The sequence below is a fragment of the Schistocerca gregaria genome, chromosome 1 (assembly GCF_023897955.1).
Source record: "Schistocerca gregaria isolate iqSchGreg1 chromosome 1, iqSchGreg1.2, whole genome shotgun sequence".
NCBI lineage: Eukaryota > Metazoa > Arthropoda > Insecta > Orthoptera > Acrididae > Schistocerca > Schistocerca gregaria.
The window spans coordinates 641,228,238-641,255,097 of NC_064920.1; the positions used below are offsets into that span (position 1 = coordinate 641,228,238).

General features: G+C 44.1%; 1 protein-coding gene across 5 annotated transcripts in view; it reads right to left on the reverse strand.

The window, feature by feature from the left end:
- The window catches only part of LOC126360585 (collagen alpha chain CG42342-like), a 1,334,941-nt gene that overhangs the window by 558,127 nt on the left and 749,954 nt on the right, over positions 1–26,860 (reverse strand). For all 5 annotated transcript variants that reach the window (XM_050007726.1, XM_050007725.1, XM_050007724.1 and 2 more), the window contains exons 2-3: positions 12,453–12,514; positions 7,466–7,501 (exon numbers count right to left, since the gene is read on the reverse strand). In XM_050007726.1, coding sequence (XP_049863683.1) covers positions 7,466–7,501; positions 12,453–12,514 — 98 coding nt within the window. The remainder of the gene's footprint in view (positions 1–7,465; positions 7,502–12,452; positions 12,515–26,860) is intronic.

Here is a 26,860-nt window from a genome sequence, read left to right on the forward strand (position 1 = left end):
TCTCTTGCTGAAATTTTCTTTGGCGTTTTCAACTATTTCCATTATCTGTTGCGGGGCAAAGATTTTTTGTCGCAAACCGTGATGGAATATTGGCAGAATTTGTTGTCTTCTGACATACTGCCAAAGTGGTCTTAGCATGAGGCGCTCGTAAATTCTACCGAGGGTTCGCAGAAGGCTGACTGGTCTACATTGTTTGTAGACAACTGAGAATGTTCCTGTTTCCGTCATTGCGACCGTTTCGGTGCGCTTCCTGTGTTTGGGAAGCTGAGGTGATCGCGTGAGACCAAAAATATTCCAAATTGGATGATTTTAATAACTCATTGGCGAGTTGGCTGTAGTTTGAAGAGTTCTTTCTGGAAGCGATTTGATTATATCTGTCAAGTCTTTAGGGGCGAAGAGTAGCAGTTGCTTTACTTCAAGTAATGCTGCTGTCGAACAATGTCTTCGTTTTTTTGTACTGTACGTCTGTAGGTCGCAATTGTTTCTCAAACATGTAAATGGACGTATTCGCCTGATCGGCATTGCCACAAATAAGACAAGACTAGCTGTAAAGTCAGTGGTGGAATTATGCCAAGACAGTAACATACACTTAGTTATTCACTTGCGGAAGATAAAAGCACAGCATAATTTTCATTTGTGATTAATTTCAATCCATAATAAGACCTGGTATATTTCAAAGTGTGCGCCACTGTTCTTTAACCATAACCACTAACGCCATCTGTTGTAGCACAAGAAAATGTTTTCATAAATATTGCCACTTCTGTCTGAGCACTTTATTTTTTGCGGATATCATCATTTGTGTAATCAATTATTTCAAAAGTTAAGACTATACTGAAAAGTAAAACCTGAGATGATAAGAAGCAAAGTAGGTAAAACATTTAATGTACTCGCACGAGAGCTACACTAGTTGGGCAAAGTTTTTATTCATCACAACTGTGAGAGTAGTAGTCTACGGCATTTGGTTCAGTGTGGCAATGACATGTGTTGTATGTGCAACTGTGGGAATTCTGTAATGATCGATGAAATACGTATGGAAGAGTATTTATAACATGGATTTATATGGGGGATACTACAATAAGAGATGTACCACAATATAATAATTAAAGTAAAACGGCTGTATAACAAACGAGGAAGGATATGGAAATTATTTATCTGCCTCCGAACAGCGATGTCACAGTGCGAGAGTTCTCTCCCACTGAAGTGATCTTCTTACTCGTTTCGGAGGGACCTTACCTTCCATCGGACTACTTCTGTGAAATGATTGCTATTACGTACTAAAAGGCACTGAGAGGTTCACATCGGATTCGTTTCCGATCATCAATAACTTCATACAATCAAATAATGACTAGAACAGGCTCTCCTTACGATTCTGAGTCAAAGTCGGTTTAGTGTTATACACATATCTCCCTAGATACCGAGTCCCACGATAACAGAACTTCACCATGGATAGAGAGCTCCATGGCATGTCGCACTGCTCTGCAGGCTCTGGGACACTGCCATCTCTGATGTCGCGAGCAGCCGTCCCGCGTCCTCTCCAACATAAACCACCACATCGATCCGAAAATAGTCTAATTTCGTTTTACCTGTAACTTTTATTACTTAAACATTGTCTTCCGCAGTTCAATTATCAGCCTTATGTATATTTCTGTGAACACCAGCACACAAGATCACCCAATCTCTGTTCAGCAGTAAGGGTGCATATCATCAACTCCCATTACCACCAAGCGCATTCATACTCTTACAACAGCAACAACTGAGCTAAGTGACAATTACTTGTAAAGTTCAGTTTCTCACTAACAGTTTATGTTTACATTCAGGGACTATTGAACTAAAACTATTGTTAACAACTGATTCCTTTTATCAGTTATTTACACAACTTTTCATTACAAATTATATTGGCACTCTAGTGTATAGTCTTATTAGGAGCGTGCTGTTTCAGCAATTATAGTAAATTATCCAACTTAGTAACTGCACTACACGATGAGTAGTGATATTGCTTGTCCGCAACTCGCCGTCTAGTGGCTAGCATTGCTGCCTCTGGACCACGGGTTTCCGGGTTCGATTCCCAGCCGGGTTGGAGATTTTATCTGCCCGGGGACTGGGTGTTTGTATTGTCGTCATCATTTCATCATCATCATCATCATTCGTGACAGTGGCTAGATTGGACTGTGAAAACAATTAGACTCTGTAAAAATTGAGACTTCTTACAGGTGCTAGTTCAAATGGCTCTGAGTACTATGGGACTCAACTGCTGTGGTCATCAGTCCCCTAGAACTTAGAACTACTTAAACCTAACTAACCTAAGGACATCACACACATCCATGCCCGAGGCAGGATTCGAACCTGCGACCGTAGCAGTCGCACGCTTCCGGACTGCGCGCCTAGAACCGCGAGACGACCGCGGTCGGCTTACAGGTACTGATGACCGCGCCCTACATATCAAACATCATCATGAATAGCATTTGAATGTGAGTGAATGATTGTTGTAATTATTACGTTACTACACTCCTGGAAATGGAAAAAAGAACACATTGACACCGGTGTGTCAGACCCACCATACTTGCTCCGGACACTGCGAGAGGGCTGTACAAGCAATGACCACACGCACGGCACAGCGGACACACCAGGAACCGCGGTATTGGCCGTCGAATGGCGCTAGCTGCGCAGCATTTCTGCACCGCCGCCGTCAGTGTCAGCCAGTTTGCCGTGGCATACGGAGCTCCATCACAGTCTTTAACACTGGTAGCATGCCGCGACAGCGTGGACGTGAAACGTATGTGCAGTTGACGGACTTTGAGCGAGGGCGTATAGTGGGCATGCGGGAGGCCGGGTGGACGTACCGCCGAATTGCTCAACACATGGGGCGTGAGGTCTCCACAGTACATCGATGTTGTCGCCAGTGGTCGGCGGAAGGTGCACGTGACCGTCGACCTGGGACAGGACCGCAGCAACGCACGGATGCACGCCATGACCGTAGGATCCTACGCAGTGCCGTAGGGGACCGCATAGATACTTCCCAGAAAATTAGGGACACTGTTGCTCCTGGGGTATCGGCGAGGACCATTCGCAACCGTCTCCATGAAGCTGGGCTACGGTCCCGCACACGGTTAGGCCGTCTTCCGCTCACGCCCCAACATCGTGCAGCCCACCTCCAGTGGTGTCGCGACAGGCGTGAATGGAGGGACGAATGGAGACGTGTCGTCTTCAGCAATGAGAGTCGCTTCTGCGTTGGTGCCAATGATGGTCGTATGCGTGTTTGGCGCCGTGCATGTGAGCGCCACAATCAGGACTGCATACGACCGAGGCACACAGGGCCAACACCCGGCATCGTGGTGTGGGGAGCGATCTCCTACACTGGCCGTACACCTCTGGTGATTGTCGAGGGGACACTGAATAGTGCACGGTACATCCAAACCGTCATCGAACCCATCGTTCTACCATTCCTAGACCGGCAAGGGAACTTGCTGTTCCAACAGGACAATGCACGTCCGCCTGTATGCCGTGCCACCCAACGTGCTCTAGAAGGTGTAAGTCAACTACTCTGGCCAGCAAGATCTCCGGATCTGTCCCCCATTGAGCATGTTTGGGACTGGATGAAGCGTCGTCTCACGCGGTCTGCACGTCCAGCACGAACGCTGGTCCAACTGAGGCGCCAGATGGAAATGGCATGGCAAGCCGTTCCACAGGACTACATCCAGCATCTCTACGATCGTCTCCATGGGAGAATAGCAGCCTCCATTGCTGCGAAAGGTGGATATACACTGTACTAGTGCCGACATTGTGCATGCTCTGTTGCCTGTGTCTATGTGCCTGTGGTTCTGTCAGTGTGATCATGTGATGTATCTGACTCCAGGAATGTGTCAATAAAGTTTCCCCTTCCTGGGACAATGAATTCACGGTGTTCTTATTTCAATTTCCAGGAGTGTATATTATTACGCTATTCAGTGATGTAACACATCATTAGCTACTCCATGTGAACCTTCCATTCGTCACAGATGTTTTGTTTCACTCTAATTACTAGTTGCCAGTACGTGTATATAAAAGTGAGGAAATATCATCGCGCCAATTGAAATTTAGTTCTCGCTCGGCATCGAATAGTCAGACGCCTTCAAGGTCATATTTCAACGTATTTACATCTTTCACAGTAAGTTCCGACGTTCGCGTTATAAATTCGGATGTGTATTTTATTAACTTTTCGTGTATTGCTGTAGAGGCTTACCCACTGTGCTGAGGGCTGAGAAACGTGCAAGCCAATCCTCATTGCAATGCCCTACGAGTGCTTCTTTCAGGACTAACTTGGGTGCAGCAGTGATAGCCCGGTTGTCGGAGGCCGGCCGGGGTTCTGGGACGGGTTCCCCAGCTGCTTGCAGGATGGTTCCTGTTAGATGTTACAGTGTCCGGTCTACGACAGCAGCAGTTGGAGAAGAGGTGTAGGCAATCTGAACCGTGACATCGTTGCGGAATTGTTCGATATCCCCGTGTTTCAACGCTATTTGACGCTGTAGGAGCCTACATCTACACGATTATTTCATAAGCTATGTAACGATGTGTGGCGGAGAGTACTTCCAGCACCGCTGTCATTTTCCCCACTTCTCACTTCCAACCGCGAATGGCACGAGGTAAGAACGACTGTCGGCAAGTCTTCGCATCAGCTCTAGTTCACTGATTCTCTCGTCGATGTCGTTTCGCGAGACGTATGAGGGAGGAATTTACATGATGCCCAACTTCTCCAGCCACGTACGCTCCCCGTGACGTCCAACGCCTCGCATGCAGAGCCTGTCTCTGGTGTTTGTTGGGCATTTCTGTAGCGCCCTCGCACTCACTAACGAGCCACGTGATGAAGCATACCAATCTTCGTTGAATCAACCCTATTTATTCTATCAACCCAACGTTATAAGTCTTCCGTAATGATAAAGAATTTTCACAACTGGGTCGAACAAGTTGTTTGTTAGCCACTTTTTCGTGGATTAATTATATTTCATTCAGATTCTTCCAATGAATCTCAGTGTGGTATCTGCTTTTCCTGCAACAAGATTCGCACGATAGTTTAACGTGATAAAAGGTGTGGCAGCTAAGACGGGCCACCAAAGTACACCCGGACCAGTAAATTGATGGAGCGCCGAGTTTCGCTACGCTATAGGGGATAATGTGACGAACTTTCTAACGTACACAAAGCTAAGCTTATAGCTGTCTAATTATGACAACTTTTTTTTTAATGAAACTATAAATTTTCTACGGCATTGGGAAGAGTCTTTGAACATGTCTCCAAACGACGTCATCTGTGTGGAACAAAATAACACTGTTCCACTGACATGAGAGATGGTCTGCCCCCACCACATAAAACGAAAACAACCACTTTACTCAAATGTGGTTCGTGAGTTTATTATTATGATTTATAGAGTGCTCAGAATGTTGATCTAGTGCCTGGTGCATGCAAAAAAGCTACTACGTACACACAATACTGCACGTTGAATTTCGTCCGCAATTTTCGCAACACGTTACACGTCTTCGGGAGCCATCGGTGTTTCCTTGAAAACCACTTGTTTTAATTTTTCCCACAGATAAATGTTCAGAGGTGTTCAAATTTAGTGCTGATCCAAGCTACCTAATGTTTCGCGAATGACTCATCAAACGTTCTCAAATTACACTGTTAAGAACATCCGCGTACATTATGCACAATGGGCATCACATCCGTCATGTTGATACCATATGGAATGCCTTATGCCCAGTGGGATGTCTACCAATAACTACGGCACCTGTGATTATTTGATTTCCATTAATAAAAGAGGGACCAATTATGTGATTCTTGAAAAGATAGCATCACGCGTTGTCAGACCAAGGTCGTTGTTTATCCATTTCTCTCAGCCAGCGTGGATTTTCAGTTGATCACGTGTGCTCAATGTCAAGGTTGATTTATCCATCGTTTGTAAATGATTGTTCAGATTTACACAAAATTTCGCAGAGAAACGGTGCATCGCTGTACAGTTTTTGTAGACACCATTCGGAAAACTGTAACCGAATTTCAAATTTGAATTTCATTGCCACGAAGCTGCTGATGACGCGAAAAGTGGAAAGGATGAAATGCTTTGGAATGTAATATTCGCAGAATATTACCAGACCAAACAGTTATTTTCTGTTTTCTAAGAAGTGAGAGAAGTACGAGGTGACGATCAAACGGGAGATGGGTAGTCGATGTTGCTAAACACGAAGGAGCAACATGAAGTTTACAGCTAAAGATAGCGATGCACGGGGCCTTCTGAAAAAGGCCTTCGTCTAGCAGTGGATGGCGAATGAGTGATGAAGGTACTAGGTATTATGCTTCAAGATAAATAAAGTTTCTACAGTCTTAATAACAAAAGATCTGTACTAAAGTTCTGTCACGACTGTCGATGCGAAACATGTATGTATAAACTATACAAACACTTATACAAGTTCGTAGGCTTCCACTGCTGGCCTCATTTTGAATAAAATGATTTTGGTATTGGGCCACGTCATTATAAGCCACTAAAGCAACTAAATTGCCGACGTTCCGACCGATTTGTTGCGGTTCTCTTTAGGGCGGATAACTACCCTGAATAGGACCTCAGCAAGTCTGTCGAAACGTCGACAGTTTAGTTGCTTTATTAATTTATAATGATGCAGCCCAGTATCCAAATTATTTTATACAACTGCTGTTACTGTATCAAGTATGGTTTATTACTTTACTTTGTAATAGTAATTGTGTGAGCATTTTTATTTTCTAAGAAGTAAATTTCTCCTACTCTACGGAAACAACAACCAGCAGACAGCATTCAAACCACAGATACTAACGAAGTTACTAGAAACACACACTAGCATATGGACTTTTCAATTGTAGTAAATAACTAAGACGTTTTCTCCAAATTTCTTTAAACTAAGCTACGAAACAAACTTTTGTACGCTTTGGAGCACGCATAATGCAGGTAGAAGCGCAACATATTTTCCGCAATTTAAAACAGTCCCTTGTGGTGCTGCAAATACTTGCAGCAGAGCTGTACGTTAGAGAGTAACAGTGTTTGCTGAACGCGTGAAAACATACGTTAGGAACAGTGAAATATTTTGTTTGCCTGTGTGCCCAGTTTGGAGGCCCTTGTGTATAGCTCACAGAGAACGAGGGAGAGCATTTAATTTACAAATGGCACTTCCCATCACCACAGATGATGAATGAGCATTCGAAGTGATTAGCTATCACAGGATCACCGTTCGCATGCTGGATAAGACTCCCTCCGATGTTGCCCGTTTTGATGCTGTTATTAAAATTATTTGCCTTCGGCTAACATACTTCTATTGTTCTGACTCAAACTAAGAGATGGTCGATGCAGTAGAGAAATTTTTCATGTTATCAGCGTTTGTTTAAGGAAAGAAGTTTCTGGACAATACTTCGAAGTGTTAGCTTTCCTAGATATAGTGTTGCTGTAACATAGCTACACAAAGAAGTTCTACTTACCGGAAAACCGTTTTTTCCAGGTGGACCAATGGCTCCCTGAAAAAGAAAATGGAATGTTTTGAGTTATATTGAATTTCATTTGCGAGTTAAGATTCATAGGATTCATATATATATTTGTGTATCACAAAATTCACTAGGATTATTTAGAAGCGAATAAAACATCCATTAGATTTTAATCAAGCAAAGGGACAAGAAATTGTTGCACTATAGTGAACTGTCTGCAAGCCGGGAATGACTTACCATTATACCTACTAATCATAGATTTTCAGAGCGCTCAATTTCAATGATATCACTACGTACTAACAGTTAGTGACACACAAAGCAATGACTACATCTACGTTAGTATTCTGAAGAAATGGACATTAGTGCTATTGTTTCTATGGGATTCATCAGAATAACGAGGATAACGGTGACGTCAGAATGGGAAGAGGAACCATACAAGGAGATGTTCTGCAGGACATGTCCATAACCTTACACTGGCAAAACGAGAAGGCATACGTGTAATGCACCATGTTTTAAGCAACTGTGATCTGCTGACGACTTTATTCTGTTTGCCGTCGCTATAGATAAATGAATGTAAGACTCTGTCAGAGGAGGTCTGAAAATAAATTGTAACAGGATTAAAATAATATATAACTAACATATAGAATAATAACACAATACAAATCACCATTGCAATCAACGAGCTTGGTTGTGGGTTTCTGTGTTTACAACTGAAAATAATAACTAAATTGATAAGAACAAAACTAAACAGAAGAGCTCGTCGACGAGACTCAAAGCGCTGTAGACAACGGCGTCTACACTAATGCCATGTTCTCCAGCGTTGACATAATACATCAGTATAGTACATATTTTGCAGCCCAACACCAGTCTGACGTCAGCGATACAGACTTATAATTATATACTACACACCAATAAGTATCTAAATGACCTGAATTACGTTTCGCCTGATACGCATGCAGCCCACATAACGGAGCTGTCTTGCAGGTCCTCTGTAATCTTTGCAGTACAGTCGTTTGACTATACAAAATGGATACCACAAGACAAAACTAGAGAACACTGTTGTTGCCGGTAATCAGTTTAGTTGTAAATCAACACCACGGTATTATAAATACTAGGAAATGCACCATTAGAGATGAGACAGTCATTAATGTTTGTAGACGCAATTTCCTTGCGGTAAGTGATATTTCAAAATCACTAACACACTCTTTAAAATTTGAGTTAACTAATTCCGTCACTTCCCAGTATCTTTAGGAAAAATTAAATATTATTACGAACAAGATATTTTGAAACAATATCTGGGCTCCTAAAGTTCTATGACAATTCGAAATATTTTTGCTCTTTGAAAGCTTTTCGCACACTTGAGAAACGCATCTGATTGCTTTATCATAAACTGGATGTTGAACCAACAAGTTAAAAGCAACGCGATTAACAGCGGAAAGCGCTTCTAAAAATGACCAAGAAACATTAAATATTTCCATCAAGCATCCGCGTAGCAGCATCAGAATGAAGAAGTTAAGAGCGATAATGGTAGTAATTGCTTCCTACACCTCAACGGTATTTCTCGATCTAAGAAATTTCTTGAAACAATGAAAATTTCAAAATGGTTTTGAATCGAGACTATGATGGCTAAAAGTGTCTTTACAACCAGCTGACATGTGAGTAGTATAATTTTCGTGTCAGAAGCCCGTTGATAATTAAATTTCTTAATATAGGATAGAATTTTTACAACCCTGTCTGATTTGTGACAAGCACCCCACATTTTACAACACAATCATGAATGAAACTTCCTGGCAGATTAAAACTGTGTGCACGATCGAGACTCGAACTCGGGACCTTTGCCTTTCGCGGGCAAGTGCTCTACTATCTGAGCTACCAAAGCACGACTCACGCCCCGTCCTCAGAGCTCTACTTCTGCCAATAACTCGTCTCCTACCTTCCAAACTTTACAGAAGCTATCCTTTCTTTCAGGAGTGCTAGGTCTGCAAGGTTCGCAGGAGAGCTTCTGTAAAGTTTGGAAGGTAGGAGACGAGGTACTGGCAGAAGTAAAGCTGTGAGGACGGGGCGTGAGTCGTGTTTGGGTAGTTCAGATGGTAGAGCACTTGCCTGCGAAAGGCAAAGGTCCCGAGTTCGAGTCTCGGTCCGGCACACAGTTTTAATCTGCCGAGAAGTTTCATGTCAGCGCACACTCCGCTGCAGAGTGAAAATCACATTCTGGAAACAATCATGAATGTAGCATATCTGGTCCTCAGTGGTCTGGTGTGCTGATGCTGGTTTCCTAATTGTGAGGTATGGGTTCGATTCACACTTCTAGCATGTAAACACACACGAACAAACCTCCTTCATCTCTAGTAACGCCAAGAGAAGAACGTCAGGTTCCACTGTAGTTTATAATACGCATTATAACCATCGTATCCCTTCGCTGCCAAATAATGCACAGCCGGTATAGTTTGGGCCTTAGCATTTTATTTAAAGAGCTAATAGTCACTCCAGATCACAGAGCTATTTATTTCATTTGAACTTGAGACGCTGAACAACTCGTGCTGGACTGGGATTCGAATTCGGATCTCTTCTTTCATGGTATACGGCCCACATGGAACGATATAATTCAATCATCTCGGTGTTTTCCTAAAGATTGCGAACTCCTCTAGATCTAACCGGAAGGAACATACACTCCTGGAAATTGAAATAAGAACACAGTGAATTCATTGTCCCAGGAAGGGGAAACTTTATTGACACATTCCTGGGGTCAGATACATCACATGATCACACTGACAGAACCACAGGAACATAGACAAAGGCAACAGAGCATGCACAATGTCGGTACTACTACAGTGTATATCCACCTTTCGCAGCAATGAAGGTTGCTATTCTCCCATGGAGACGATCGTAGAGATGCTGGATGCAGTCCTGTGGAACGGCTTGCCATGCCATTTCCACCTGGCGCCTCAGTTGGACCAGCGTTCGTGCTGGACGTGCAGACCGCGTGAGACGACGCTTCATCCAGTCCCAAACATGCTCAATGGGGGACAGATCCGGAGATCTTGCTGGCCAGGTTAGTTGACTTACACCTTCTAGAGCACGTTGGGTGGCACGGCATACAGGCGGACGTGCATTGTCCTGTTGGAACAGCAAGTTCCCTTGCCTGTCTAGGAATGGTAGAACGATGGGTTCGATGACGGTTTGGATGTACCGTGCACTATTCAGTGTCCCCTCGACGATCACCAGAGGTGTACGGCCAGTGTAGGAGATTGCTCCCCACACCATGATGCCGGGTGTTGGCCCTGTGTGCCTCGGTCGTATGCAGTCCTGATTGTGGCGCTCACCTGCACGGCGCCAAACACGCATACGACCATCATTGGCATCAAGGCAGAAGCGACTCTCATCGCTGAAGACGACACGTCTCCATTCGTCCCTCCATTCACGCCTGTCGCGACACCACTGGAGGCGGGCAGCACGATGTTGGGACGTGAGCGGAAGACGGAATAACGGTGTGTGGGACCGTAGCCCAGCTTCATGGAGACGGTTGCGAATGGTCCTCGCCGATACCCCAGGAGCAACAGTGTCCCTAATTTGCTGGTAAGTGGCGGTGCGGTCCCCTACGGCACTGCATAGGATCCTACGGTCATGGCGTGCATCCGTGCGTCGCTGCGGTCCGGTCCCAGATCGACGGGCACGTGCACCTTCCGCCGACCACTGGCGACAACATCGATGTACTGTGGAGACCTCACGCCCCACGTGTTGAGCAATTCGGCGGTACGTCCACCCGGCCTCCCGCAAGCCCACTATACGCCCTCGCTCAAAGTCCGTCAACTGCACATATGGTTCACGTCCACACTGTCGTGGCATGCTACCAGTGTTAAAGACTACGATGGAGCTCCGTATGCCACGGCAAACTGGCTGACACTGAAGGCGGCGGTGCACAAATGCTGCGCAGCTAGCGCCATTCGACGGCCAACACCGCGTTCATGGTGTGTCCGCTGTGCCGTGCGTGTGATCATTGCTTGTACAGCCCTCTCTCAGTGTCCGCAGCAAGTATGGTGGGTCTGACACACCGGTGTCAATGTGTTCTTTTTTCCATTTCCAGGAGTGTATGTGGGTTCGAATACTGGTCCAGCACAAAAATATCCACGGTTTATTTTCAAGCCCTACCATATGCACAACAAATTACCAGTGTTAATAAAAAAAACTTTTAATGTCTGTTCTTGTATTGTCAAGGATAACGACAGGTACCGTAATTTCTAGGCAAACATACACACCTATTACCGCTGGTTAGCCAACAAGTCAGGGATATAAACCAACGGCAGTAGATTAGGAAATGAGACACTTAAAGAAGTAAAGGAGTTTTGCTATTTAGGGAGTAAAATAACTGATGATGGTCGAAGTAGAGAGGATATAAAATGTAGACTGACAATGGCAAGGAAAGCGTTTCTGAAGAAGAGAAATTTGTTAACATCGAGTATAGATTTAAATGTCAGGAAGTCGTTTCTGAAAGTATTTGTATGGAGTGTAGCCATGTATGGAAGTGAAACATGGACGATAACTAGTTTGGACACGAAGAGAATAGAAGCATTCGAAATGTGGTGCTACAGAAGAATGCTGAAGATTAGATGGGTAGATCACATAACTACTGAGGAGGTATTGAATAGAATTGGGGAGAAGAGGAGTTTGTGGCACAACTTGACAAAAAGAAGGTACCGGTTGGTAGGACATGTTTTGAGGCATCAAGGGATCACAAATTTAGCATTGGAGGGCAGCGTGGAGGGTAAAAATCGTAGAGGGAGACCAAGAGATGAATACACTAAGCAGATTCAGAAGGATGTAGGTTGCAGTAAGTACTGGGAGATGAAGAAGCTTGCACAGGATAGAGTAGCATGGAGAGCTGCATCAAACCAGTCTGAGGACTGAAGACCACAACAACAACAATTATAATAAGAGTAATAACAATAAGATGTGAAGTGCATAGTTATAGTTGATAGGGACTCACCGTGGCTCCCGCGTCACCTTTCCTGCCTCGCCGGCCCTTCTGGCCGGGAGGACCCGGCGGCCCTGAAACAATAAAGCAGTTGTCGATCACACGTGGCAGTGTACAAGGTACAGGATTGAATACTTGCTGAGCAGTGTACATTGCTTTGGCGCCATCAGCTATGCACTCTTCTGAGAAAAGAAAGAGCTATATTACTGGCTGAGTCAAAGCTTGACAGAATATATGGTATCTTATTAAAAGTCAAACTAATTCTTACGGGAAGCCTATTTCACAGGATGTATTCAAGCTAAGAGCTCCCAAAAGGCAGAAATAGCAGTCAGTAACATTAGGATTTGCCAGCCACAATAAGTATCAACTCAAAGATATGAAAGTACAAGAAAACAAGCATAAAGAGTTTTCGCAGAATCACTATTTTCTGAGACAATATACGTTGTCACTTCGATATCTGTTAATATTACTGCCTACAAGAATCGGAGGTCTGTTTCATTAGCTGGTATTGTATTTCCATTTTGATAACGTATTTTTTAATCTTTACGGGATTCCTTTAATTATTCGTTTCTACATCTCTTTATTACTTCTGGTAGTGTATTTCTTCCCTATAGTAAGAATAGTTTCTAGTGAAACGCGTCGAGATTTCCAAAGGAAAACACATTTAAATGAAAGCTTCATGCAAAGTATCAACACACTGAAAGTCGAATCTGACGTAAGAAAGAATTCCAGAAAACCTATTTCTCGAAAATGAAACTGGGAACATTTTCCTTTGGTACATGGGATCAATTTTGAAATAGTTTATATTTCTTCATATGTGATATTGTCGAACTGTTCCCACTAAACATTGCCATACACGGGGCAATAGGTGATGTTTTCATGTTCCCAAAGTAAAAGTGAGAGTACTCGACCATGCAGATGTCTCATAGTGTACGAATATTATCTACATCTACATCTACATCCGTACTCCGCAAGCCACCTGACGGTGTGTGGCGGAGTGTACCCTGAGTACCTCTATCGGTTCTCCCTTCTATTCCAGTCTCGTATTGTACGTGGAAAGAAGGATTGTCGGTATGCTTCTGTGTGGGCTCTAATCTCTCTGATTTTATCCTCATGGTCTCTTCGCGAGATATACGTAGGAGGGAGCAATATACTGCTTGACTCTTCGGTGAAGGTATGTTCTCGAAACTTCAACAAAAGCCCGTACCGAGCTACTGAGCGTCTCTCCTGCAGAGTCTTCCACTGGAGTTTATCCATCATCTCCGTAACGCTTTCGCAATTACTAAATGATCCTGTAACGAAGCGCGCTGCTCTCCGTTGGATCTTCTCTATCTCTTCTATCAACCCTACCTGGTGCGGATCCCACACTGCTGAGCAGTATTCAAGCATTGGGCGAACAAGCGTACTGTAACCTACTTCCTTTGTTGTCGGATTGCATTTCCTTAAGATTCTTCCAATGAATCTCAGTCTGGCATCTGCTTTACCGACGATCAACTTTATATGATCATTCCATTTTAAATCACTCCTAATGCGTACTCCCAGATAATTTATGGAATTAACTGCTTCCAGTTGCTGACCTGCTATTTTGTAGCTAAATGATAAGGGACCTATCTTTCTATGTATTCGCATCACATTACACTTCGCTACATTGAGATTCAATTGCCATTCCGTGCACCATGCGTCAATTCGCTGCAGATCCTCCTGCATTTCAGTACAATTTTCCATTGTTGCAACCTCTCGATACACCACAGCATCATCTGCAAAAAGCCTCAGTGAACTTCCGATGTCATCCACCAGGTCATTTATGTATATTGTGAATAGCAACGGTCCTATGACACTCCCCTGCGGCACACCTGAAATCACTCTTACTTCGGAAGACTTCTCTCCATTGAGAATGACGTGCTGCGTTCTGTTATCTAGGAACTCCTCAATCCAATCACACAATTGATCTGATAGTCCGTATGCTCTTACTTTGTTCATTAAACGACTGTGGGGAACTGTGTCAAACGCCTTGCGGAAGTCAAGAAACACGGCATCTACCTGTGAACCCGTGTCTAAGGCCCTCTGAGTCTCGTGGACGAATAGCGCGAGCTGGGTTTCACACGATCGTCTTTTTCGAAACCCATGCTGATTCCTACAGAGTAGATTTCTAGTCTCCAGAAAAGACATTATACTCGAACATAATACGTGTTCCAAAATTCTACAACTGATCGACGTTAGAGATATAGGTCTATAGTTCTGCACATCTGTTCGACGTCCCTTCTTGAGAACGGGGATGACCTGTGCCCTTTTCCAATCCTTTGGAACGCTTCGCTCTTCTAGAGACCTATGGTACACCGCTGCAAGAAGGGGGGCAAGTTCCTTCGCGTACTCTACGCAATGGCTTGTAGAAATACTCTGTACGTTCCTCAAATGGACTGACTTGCCAGAGTTCGACCTCAACGCAATGGAACATCTTTGGGGTGAGTTAGGATGTCGATTTCGCTCCAAACCCCAGTATCCAAAATCACTACTTTCTCTGGTTTCGATTCTTGAGGAAGAATGGGATGTCATTCCTCCACTGATATTGACACACATTGAAAGTATCCCCAGCAGAATCCAAACCATCATAAAGGTGAAGGGTGGACACACACTCTTGTGCCCATGACAACAAGGGAACAACACGCTTGACATTCCACCGATAGTAATGAAGAATGTTCTATTATTGGTGAACATGAACAACAGGTAACGTGGAGCTGGTCCCCACAGGAAAATAAGAGCCACTGCTTGACAAGAAGAAAATAAGAATCAGTTTTTGACAGATCCGCTGTAAGGGTTCTGCTGCATCCCACAATTAGGAAGTTCACACAAAGTTCGATCACAGGAAGTTTCCCACAGTGTCTGTATATGCACAGTCCTAACAAGACAGTGGAGCGCGATGAGTCGTGGCGGCACCTGACAACGCCTGGGAGTCTCGAAGGACGTAAGGCCGGCTGCGTTTGGTGAGGCCGTGGTCAAGGGCCACCGGCGGCTGTACACGGCGACGGAACAGCGGCTCGTGGAGCGTACGGGGAAAAGTGGATTCCATCGAGGCTGTGGCGGTGCCAATGGCCACTGCACGGGCGACGGTGGAGCAGCTCGGGAAGCGTGCTGCACGTAAAGCCGTCGGCACACGGACCGTGCTGTCGAACGTCAACGTTGGGCGTGCTGAGTTCAACGTGCCGCTGAACGCTCAGGAAGGATGCGACTTGTGCATACGGTACATGGGCCCCAACGTGCTATACGCGATCACAACGCACTCCAGCGGCAATTTCGGGATGTTTCTAGCTCGTAAATCACATTGTTTACTAAACGGGTGCGCTTAAAATTCCCTCTTTATCAAAACGCACATTTCCTCCACTGCCCATAGGCAAGTCACATTGTTCTATATGTAATATACGCAAATAAAAACTTCAATATCCATCTACATGTTTTAAGACGAAAAGGAAAGTACCATGTACAATAACTAAGAACACAGGCTTATAAAAGTTCTGTTACAAACAGTGCGATATAAATTTTTAATAGTTCTCCCCATAAGATAAGCATTATTTCACCATTCCCACATTTTAGTAAAATCCTAAGGTCTTCCTACGCAGTAGCAGAATTTTTACAATATGTGAATTACGAAAAGTAAAAGAAAAAGGAACAAAATATCGTTATATAAGTAGCGCAAGCTCTCCTGTGGATTAAGCCAATCGAACAAACTCACTCCTCAAGAAAAGGTGAACTTAAATTTACATAACATCAGACACTATAATATATACTTATATTAAACTAATAATAATGCGTCAGAAACTATTACGCGAATGCTAGGGGAAAAAATTTAGACGTGGCAAGACGCGAACCATCGACCTTCCATGCATTAAACAAAAATCTGGCCGGCCGGTGTGGCCGTGCGGTTCTAGGCGCTTCAGTCTGGAACCGCGTGACCGCTACGGTCGCAGGTTCGAATCCTGCCTCGGGCATGGATTTGTATGATGTCCTTAGCTTAGTAAGGTTTAAGCAGTTCTAAGTTCTAGGGGACTGATGACCGCAGATGTTAAGTCCCATAGTGCTCAGAGCCATATGAACCATTTTGAACAAAAATCGGTAAAGCTAATCCCTACGCTAAACCAACAACAAAAGTCGCACAGTCAATCCCAATATATTCCCACTTGCTAAAAGCTTTAAACGTAGCTACGTTACTAATTGAAATTTAATTATAACAAATTGTAAAAAGAAAAATGCGTTTTTGGTGGATTCTCAGTGTGTCGTTGCCTTCAAACGGCATATTCTCATAACCCGCAAGTTACAATAATATTTTTGCCACGAATAAGATGTTTATCATTATTTTTTCGCAACGAATCACACAATTAACAACGGATTTTCGTGTGATTCTGAATTTTCTGGTGCTCAGAAACGCATATATACTTATAAGCCTGAAATGAATGCCAATATGCCGCCTCACAACTCTGTGCTGAGGTTTGATGGCGTGCATGTGACGTAGGTGGCGTTGTGCCACCTCATTGGTCAACGCTCAGACGCACGCTCAGAATATCTGACCTGCTAGATATTGCCCTGCACGTTCGGGAAGACTCACGAACGTGCTATTCCACGCTATGACGTCAGAAACTCGCTATGCTCAACGCTCAACGTTCGGATGCACGGTCCGTGTGCCCCCGGCTTGCGATTCCTGAAGACTGTGGTCGGCGGTGCTGGCTGTATCCAGTGGCGGCTTGACTACACGTGGAGAATGCATATGTACAGGGCTGGAGTTGGGTCAGAACAAGCCGACTATGTGCCGGGCGGCAGGTTATACACACGTTTGGCGGAATATTACGCTATCGGATTCCAGGCGGCATGTGACCGGTATATGAAAATGGTTCAGTACTTATAGCGCCGCCTGGAGCGACGTTGGCGCCTCGGTTTGTGTGGAGCTTCCTGTAAGCTGGTTGGTAAGTATGTTTATGTTTCCCGGCAGTGTACAAGGAGTATTCCATCGACCAAGTGTTTACCACCAACGGTCGAGTTGTGGCGAGACCGGCAACGGCAATCAGAATACATTGCGGTGCAGCCGAGTTTCCCAGGAGGTATCGCGTACGGATACAATACACCTCATATTAATGTCCTCTAAGAAGTGTCCAGATACTTTTGATCAGATAGTGCGTTTCTGTTTATGACTCCCCACCAAGCTACATTCCGCGTTCTCTCCCTGCCACAAAATCCTCAGTCTAATTGTTTGATACCCAGTATGATGGGACTAACTTTCAATACACTTACGTGTTGCACCGAGTGAAATGTTTTTCGGATATCGACAAAATACGGTATCCTCCTGATTGTCTTGATCCTTGCTTTCAGAATGTTGTTTGACAAAAGCGCAAATTGAATTTCGCACAGACCGATATTTTCGAAAACCTGCCGGTTGGAATGGAAGAGATCATTCTTTCTGAGTTATCTCAGCTCGATTGAGCTCACAATATGCTCTAAGATTATACAACAGTTAAATACCAGTGAGACTGTGTTGCCTTTCATGTAGACACGTGTGACCTGTGCTTTCTTCCAACCACTGGACACACATTTTTGTTCGAGGGATCTACTAGCTTTCTTCCAACCACTAGACACTTTTTTGCCGGCCGGGGTGGCCAAGCGGTTCTAGGCGCTACAGTCTGGAACCGCGTAACCGCTACGGCCGCAGGTTCGAATCCTGCCTCGGGCATGGATGTGTGTGAAGTCCTTAGGTTAGTTAGGCTTAAGTAGTTCTAAGTTCTAGGGGACTGATGACCTTAGAAGCTAAGTCCCATAGTGTTCAGAGCCATTTGAACACACATTTTTGTTCGAGGGATCTACCATCTATCATGGTAAAAATGTCTGTACTTATTTCCTGGAAAGGTGATGTCTCAAAATGATTTGATGGCTTTTGCATTGAATTTTTTATAGGATAAGGCATGTTAAGAAAACTAAAGTATTTGTGTTTCAGCTGGCTTGACTCTGTGTTATTGGTGAAAGATTGTAAAAATTACACAAGACAACACTCTTTCTCGTCTATGTTCCATAATAGTTGCGAAACATAGGTAGAAGAGTATGTTTCCTTGTATAACATCTCTGATTGTAGATCTGTTTTCTCTTCTGATCATTTATGTAACTTTAAATGTGTTTCAGAATATTACGTGATGGAACAGCATAGCAAATTAGTACTTTTTTCGTTTTCTTCGACTCTCATAGGGCGAAAATCCACGCAAAACGTTGGCCATTGTTGACATTATCACAACCAAAAAGTGTGACATCTACATGATTACTCTGCAACTCACACTAAGTGTTAGACAAAGGGCACATAGAACCACTTTCAGACTATTTCTCTACCGTTCCATTGTCAAATAGCACATGGGAAAAAATGAAGACAAAAATCTTTCCACGTGAGGTCTGATTATTCGTTTGTTTATGACGATGGTCATTTTCCCGTTCGTAGTTCGGAGTCAAAAAAATGTTCTTGCATTTGGAGGAGAAAAATGTTGATTGAAATTTCGTGGAAGATCTCGACGCAATGAAACGCGTCTTTGTTTTAATGATTGCTAACTCATGTAGCTCATCGTACCCATGATATTCTGTCCCCTGTATCATGATAATACTAACAAACTGCCAGGTTTATGTCAGGTATATGCACAATCATAGTTCTTGGACATTTAGTTAATGATACCACACTAATTGAGACACAGTCATGAGGTCTCGAAGTATGGAGCAGTAGCAACATCGTGGTACCTTAGCCGAATAAAATAACAAAATAAGTGAAAAAAGAAACAGTGTGACCACTAATACACAGTACTCATATCAATGTAAAGAGAAAGAAAACGAAAGTTAGGGAATAGCGTCCCTTCAACCTCGAGGACGGACGGGCTCTAGCTGAGTTGTTCACAGATATGAAAAATAAAAAAGAAAAATCGGTCGCGAACGTTTTGAAGAACCGTCCCTGCATTTACTGGCGTTTTGGGGAACCCATTGGCAAATTAAAGCGACACTACATGAACGGCGATATGATCCTCTATATCCAGCTTACACACCGCGTCACTTCCATCGGGGAGGTAATACCCAAGCGCGAAATACTGCCAGTAATATGATACGGATTTCACACATAAGATTAATAACCTGAAATCCTCTTATATTTCAGCAACTATTAATTAACATCATTCCGGAAGTTGACGTTAGAATGAAGGACGGACGTGTGCCACGAACTGACATAGTAAACTTCAAAGGTTTCTTAGTACGTTATTTCAATGGAAGAAAGAAAATAATAAAGCACATTCAAAGACATATTTCTCAGTTTCTGATTAGGTCGCTCCAGTACCGTTCGCTCCAGCACCGTATCTATAATAAGTACAACTTCTATTTCTCATATGAAAGCTCTTGATTCTTCTGACATAGTAGGTGTGAACCGTACCAGAAACATACACGGATGACTCCAAACATAATGACCACCTGTGTAATAGATTTCTGGTCCAGTTTTGGAAACCAATACAGCAACGATTCTGCGTTGCATGGATTTGCCAAGCCCTTGGTAGGTTTCAGGAGGCATTTGACACCACGTGTCTATGTGAGGCAATTGCCATAAATTACGGGCTGATGGTTTGTGGGCGCGGAACTGGCGCTCAATAGCGTCCCTATGTGTTCCGTCGGGTACACATCAGGTGAATATGATTCCAAAGACTTCAACGTGAATTCACTATCACGCTCCTCAAACCACTATAAAACGTTTCTGGCCATGTGACATAGACACTTATACTGCTGGAAGATGCCGTCGCCGTCGGTAATGACATTATGGATGAAAAGATGTAGGTGATCTGCAATAATGTTCATGAAGCCCACAGCTGTCGTGATGCCTTTGATTACTCCCACAGGTGTTCTGGAACTCCAGGTGAATGACCCCAATAGCATAATACTGCCCTCACGGCCTGCTTACGTGGCACGGTGAATGTCTGCAGCAGCCGTTCGCCTGGCAACGACATATCCGGGTGCAACGATAAAGTGCTGTACCAGAGTCAAACATTTCGGCAAATCTGCCACAGATCACCGCCTATCCTGTTTAAGAGAGCGGGCAAACTTCCGACCTCCACGTTCTGTGGTGAGGCATGAACGTTTAACATCTTGTCGTCTATTCGTGGGTTCAACGTCCTTCAACCGCGATCCATAAATATGCTCACGACAGTAGCACGCGAACAGCGGACCCGATTCCTGGTTTCCGACGCGCTCGTCCCTAGCCGCCGGTCGTTAAAAGTCTGCCTTTTCTCTGAGTGGGTTTGTCAGTATGTTTCCTCATCTTTGGAGCTGGAATGATACCCCTTCTCCCTGCTCTGTTTGTATACTTTCTTTACCGCATCACGTGGCCGCAACGACACCAAACAGTACTCATCAGTCTTGCGGTGGGCAGTGGTTCAAATGGCTTTGAGTACTATGGGACTTAACTGCTGAGGTCATCAGTCCCCTAGAACTTAGAACTACTTAAACCTAACTAACTAAGGACATCACACACATCCATGCCCGAGGCAGGATTCGAATCTGCGACCGCAGCGGTCGCGCGTTCCAGACTGTAGCGTGGGCAGTGGTCATAATGTTTTGGCGCAGTACTAATGTATTATCCTGTGGAGCGTATTAGAATAATTGGCTCGATCGGCTGCGACAACTCCAACTGGGATCAATAAAATGCGTCAGACAGCATTAATTTACGGATTTATATCTTCATTATTTTTTTCATACAAGAGTCATGTAGACAACATCTCAAGTGTCACGGTCCATTCTTTTGAGTTAAGTTTCACGTCTTCTTGTTCTTTAATTTTTTTATTTCTGTGAAGAATGATTTTAACCTCTGCGCCATTTACATGCATTATTTCACAACTGACGAGAAAGCTAATGTTTTATTTTTTCTGTTTTCGCCTCTGGGACCTCAGTCCTGGGTCACCATCGAAGGCGTAGCGTAGCCTGTATTTTTTGTCATAATGTTAAGGAGGGTCCCGCCAGTCTTGACGTGAGGGATGGGTTTGAGAAATATTCCCGAAGCGTAGGAGAAATGCTGCAGGGGGCGTATTATTTCTTAATAACAACGCGTCTCCCCACCGTTTGGGCACATTACATCTCTTTTAGGTAAGATGGCGGCTGAGATAAATCTGTTAAACTTATTTACGAGGCAGACGCGTAGCCGTCCGGGTGGGTTGCCGAGGAACATGCCCTCCTGCTGGTCTGGGACGTGATGGCTATCTATCAAACAGCGCGTTCCTGGGCCCCTGCTGGAATCTGAGTCTGGGAAGTGATTCTGGCGTAGCTCCTAACGAAAGCTGCGGAAAGAGCCATATGGACCTCAAGTACACACCAAGAATGACGTCAACCAATGTTATGGGATGATGCGAAGTAGCAGTGGTAAAAAGTGCTCTTAGTAGGTATTCGCCGTGTCGCATCGATCAGCACGGAGTGTGCTTCGTAACAGAAAAACGCAAAATGTACAGATTTTACATTAATGTAAACAACTCCCAAACTATTTTTTGTTGTTGAATATTGCGTGTGATCCCTAAGGGACTACACTGCTGAGGTCATCGGTCCCTAGACTTACACACTACTTAAACTAACTTAAATTAACTTACGCTAAGAACAACACACACACACACACACATCTACGCGAGTGAGACTCGAACCTCCGGCTGGAGGGACCACACAATCCGTGACATGGGACCTATTTATTATTATTATTATTATTATTATTATTATTATTTTTATTATTTTTTTTTTTTTTTGGAGGGAGGAATGTTAGGACAAAGTCTCTACAGAAATGGAACAGCAGCTCCACAAAGACTGGGTAAGAATAAGGGAGGACGGTGGTGGCAGTCATGTGGGAGAAACTATCGCATCGTTCATCTGAAGTTACCTGGCATTCGGGATTATTTATAACAGTAGTAAATTACTTAGTTACAGATTTAGATTTCTCAGTACCATGACTTCAACTTATACTTTGTCTCATCCTAATATCTCTACCCGCTTTCTCTTCATATTTATTCAACGAATACTTTTAACTATTTTCTATGGCTCTGAGTTTTCCAACATACGTTTCATATGGAACATTTTTCGCCGAGTTGTTTACCAGTTGATACGTTTTGATGGCAAAAGCTAGTGTCAGGTACTGTCTTGGAAATAGAAACCGGTTCACACGAGGAATAAATAAAGTAGAACGAAACAGTTCGTATTTTAGTTAAATTTGTTCTACAAAGCGACAACACAAATAAGCTCACCGGACAAAATACTGATTACCCCAGTGAGTACGCACAGTGAATCGTTAAACATTCACAGATGGCGAAGCGGTCGAGTCATTTGCTCAACCGCGCGTGCTCTGCCTCGACGTGAGCATAAGGCAATAGCAATTAGTGAGACGTTTATGTTTCAAGCGGGCATTGTACGCAAACTTGGATAAATGTAAGGACCCGACAGAGTAGCAAAAGACGAAAATCATGTTTGGCCATGCCGTGTGTGAAGCTGCTGGATTTGTTGGTATTTCGCCGCGGACTGTTCAACGTGTCTGCAAGCAGTGGTGTAACACACGTGACCACGAAACACGACGTCAGAACTGTGGTCGGATAAAGGTCCCGGCAGAGAGAGGCTGAGAAGGCGTTTCACGACTTGAGAATCAAAATTGTTTCAAAACCCCACAGGAATTGCTACAGGTAGTGAACGAAGGTCTATACCAACCAGTTAGTGAGAGAATATTGCGACGGGAACTGTATGCAATGAGCACTTGGAGTCCATCACCTCGCAAGAGGTCGTTGCTCGTACAGGCACATAAAGACAACAGCAAAGTTCATCGGGCTGGAACAATATGTGACTGGTTTTCTGAACACTTCCGCTCTATATTATATCTCGAGTAGTCTAAAATAATATCTGACTACTACCTCACAGGAAGTCTGTGGCGAATGTTGGAACAGCGGGTAAAATGCCGACGTCATTTTCCCAGCAATTAGGTGCGCGATAAAATCTTCGGCGAATGCCTTAATCTGGATGCGACGTACCTGTACAACCTTTTGGACTCTCTTTCTAACCGAATCTAGGGGTTACCAAGTGAAGGGACGAAAGTGCACGATATTAAGTGGTGCTTGTAATGATTTCTTTGCGGGTGACAAATTTTTGTCCGATGAGCTTATCCGTTAACAAGAGAGGAACTGAAACAGCTCTCTGAATACAAGCAGCTGGCTAAGGGAAACATACAAAGCAATGCATAAAACGCGGGAAAATGCAACTGAAAAGAGCAACTAAGATTATCGGTGTAATAAATAGGTAAATTTATTTTAAATGGATAATTATGATATATTCGGAATACCTGACCTAATTAGAAATTTCCATGAATTCGGACTGTGTCTTTCTTATACAGGACGTTTAATAAGGATTCATCCTTTATCACAAGACTACATCGTCTACATGAATGAAGACAGAAACTTCGTAAATTTTAAATTGCGCTTCGAAACTAAAAGTTTACTTTGTCGTCTTTTGCTTGTTCGTTCACAAGGCCGCAGGCTGAGATCTTTCTGATATTGTGAGACCGGAGTTTCTCCCGGCTTGGCAGTTGCAAGCGAGTGTGACGCTTATGCTCAATACACCGGTCCTCCACGGTCCTGATAGTCTGACCAATATAGGACATACCACAACTGTCAGGAATAGAGTATACACACGCCACACGCAAACCAAGATTGTCATTTACGGAACCAAAATGACTCTCATCTTATAATTCATTCAAAATCTTATTTCTCTGGAAGTTCTTCACCGATTAATTCGAAATTTTGACAAAATGTCGCATTCGAAACCGCGCTTGTTTTCATATACCTGTTTTAATACATATTATATATAAACAAAAATGTAATATATAACGGGAAAAAGTTATTACCGAAAGTCCCGATAAGCTCTTGACCGATTTGCTCCACATTTTTATACAGTACTCTAACGAACATTCAGACAGACATACGCTATATATTAATAGTGAAACGTTGTTAGCAAACACAGGAAAGTTGTATTTATAACTTATCGGCTTATGATTAGAAGACTACTATAGAATCTGAATGTGCAATAACAATGAATAAAGCTCACGGTCAGAGAGAGGGGAGAAGAGGAGATGGACACAGAGGTGGGAGGAAATGGAGACAGAAAGCGGAAAGCATGATATGGAAAGAGAGAGGGGACAGAAGGTGATGAAGAGAGGGGGGAGCGAGATTAGGGACAGAGAAAGAGAGGAGTAAGTGATATATAGAAAAGGAGAAAGAGATGGACAAAGAGAAAGGGGGGGGGGAGATTAGGACCTACATCCAATTCCCATATGTGTTAGAAACGTGTGCTTTCCGTTTTCTTTCTTTTCCATTTAATCAAAATGCGTGGCCGGGAAGAGCTAGTATGAAATAAAAACAAAACGGAAAGAGATAGTATGAAATAAAAACAAAACAAGCAAAAGTCTGCATCTTTGTATATATATTTAATCAAAATATGCTTCCGGGTAACAATGAAAACTGTATGCCTTAACAGACTTGGAGCCAAATATTCACGAGGACGGTACTGCGTGCTAGTGCATGATTGGACTTTCACTGAAATGGTGCCCGCAGAGCTTCGGAATGGATTGGAAGATCTTTCGTCGATACCACACAACTCTCAGATGACCCTTGAGAGCGATGAGAGGCATCCGACATGCGTTCATGACCCTTGAGAGCGGTGAGAGGCATCCGACATGCGGTCATGACCCTTGAGAGCGGTGAGAGGCATCCGACATGCGTACATGACATGGCCAAAAATACGCTGCCGAAAAAATGCATGACCTTCAATAACTGTCTTAAGTGGCACCCGGGCACAGTATTTGCATCCTGAGGGGTTATAGTATAAGTGATTCATTTGTCACGGCGATTGCCGATCTGTCTTTTCGCCGTCTGTTTTGATTCCGCACGCAGTAACTGTGCTGAGTTTAGAGGTGAACTGAGTTTGCAACATTCATTCTAAGGTACAACCATGCCCCAACGACCAGTACGTACTCCTGTTGAACAGTTTCACCCGTTCGAAAGAGGTCGCGTTGTGGTCCTGCGGGCAGCTGGAAGGACATATCGACCGACTGCTGTACATATTGGTGATGTGTCGCTGCTTCCAGCAGTGGTGGAACATTCCACCACTGTAGACCAAGTTATGGGCGTCCACGTAGCACAGACGCAAATCAAGATCGACACATTGTGCTAGCAGCATCTACATCTACATCATACGCCACATGCCACCTAACGGTGCGTGGCCGAGGGTTCTTCTGGTACCACTAACTGGTCCTCCCTTCCCTGTTCCGCGTGGTAAGAATGAATGTCAGTAAGCCTCTGTATTAGCTCTGATTTGCCGAACTGTCTCGTCATGACAATTTCGTGAAATATATATGGGAGGAAGTTGCGTGTTGTTCGACTCCTTCCGGAACGCGCTCTCTCGACATTTCAATAGTAAATCTGTTCGTAATGCACAACGTCTATCTACTGGCGCCTGCTGCTACTGCATCATCAGGAACCTTTGGGAACCGTCTACTTGCCGCAGGACGAAGTGCACGTGTTCTGCTGCCCAGGCTACCACCGACACTATGACACCGCTAAGCATGGCTACTCTGGCGCGTTAAAGAGCTGACCCTACGATAGAATGACGCTCTGTTGTCTTCAGTGATGAGAGTAGGTTGTCTCTGTACGTGAGTAAAGGGCGTGCACTTGTATGGTGTAGATCTGGTGAGCTGCGTATTCCAGAGTGCATCCACCCACGACACAGCCATCCCAACCCAGGCTTCAGTGTGTGGGGGGCGAACAGTTACACCTCGCAATCACATTTGGAGTTTCTCCAGGATAAAGTAACTAGCAGCTACTATACTGCACAAGTTGCTACCATCGCGCTGTTGTCATTTCTTCGACACGAAGGCGACGCGCATCTTCAGCACAGAACGCACGTTCATATACGGCTGCGACGCAAAATGCTCTTCATGGTGTACAACAACTGCCCTGCCCACCATGATTGCCAGATCTCTCAGCAACTGAACACGTGTAGGATACGATGCTGCGGGAACTTACTCGTCATGCAGGGCCTCGAAGAACCATTACCGAATTGCAACAAAAGGCGCAAGAAGTTTGGGACAGTCTATAGCAGAATACCATTCGGTACCTTGTGATCATTTACATACGAGAATGCACGCCTCTTCTCTTGCCAGAGGGGGGTGCGGGAGAGGTGTGCACTCTATATTGATGCGACTGTTTGAGCACTCTTTCCTGTGACGTGATTGCTTCATTTGGTCAGACTTTGTTATCTTAAACTCCTATAATAGTAAACTACCAGTCACCTAAATTTTCAGTAAAATTATCTCGTTCTTGAGGGTTCTGTACATTTATTTTCTGGAAGCGAATGAGTGACCCAGC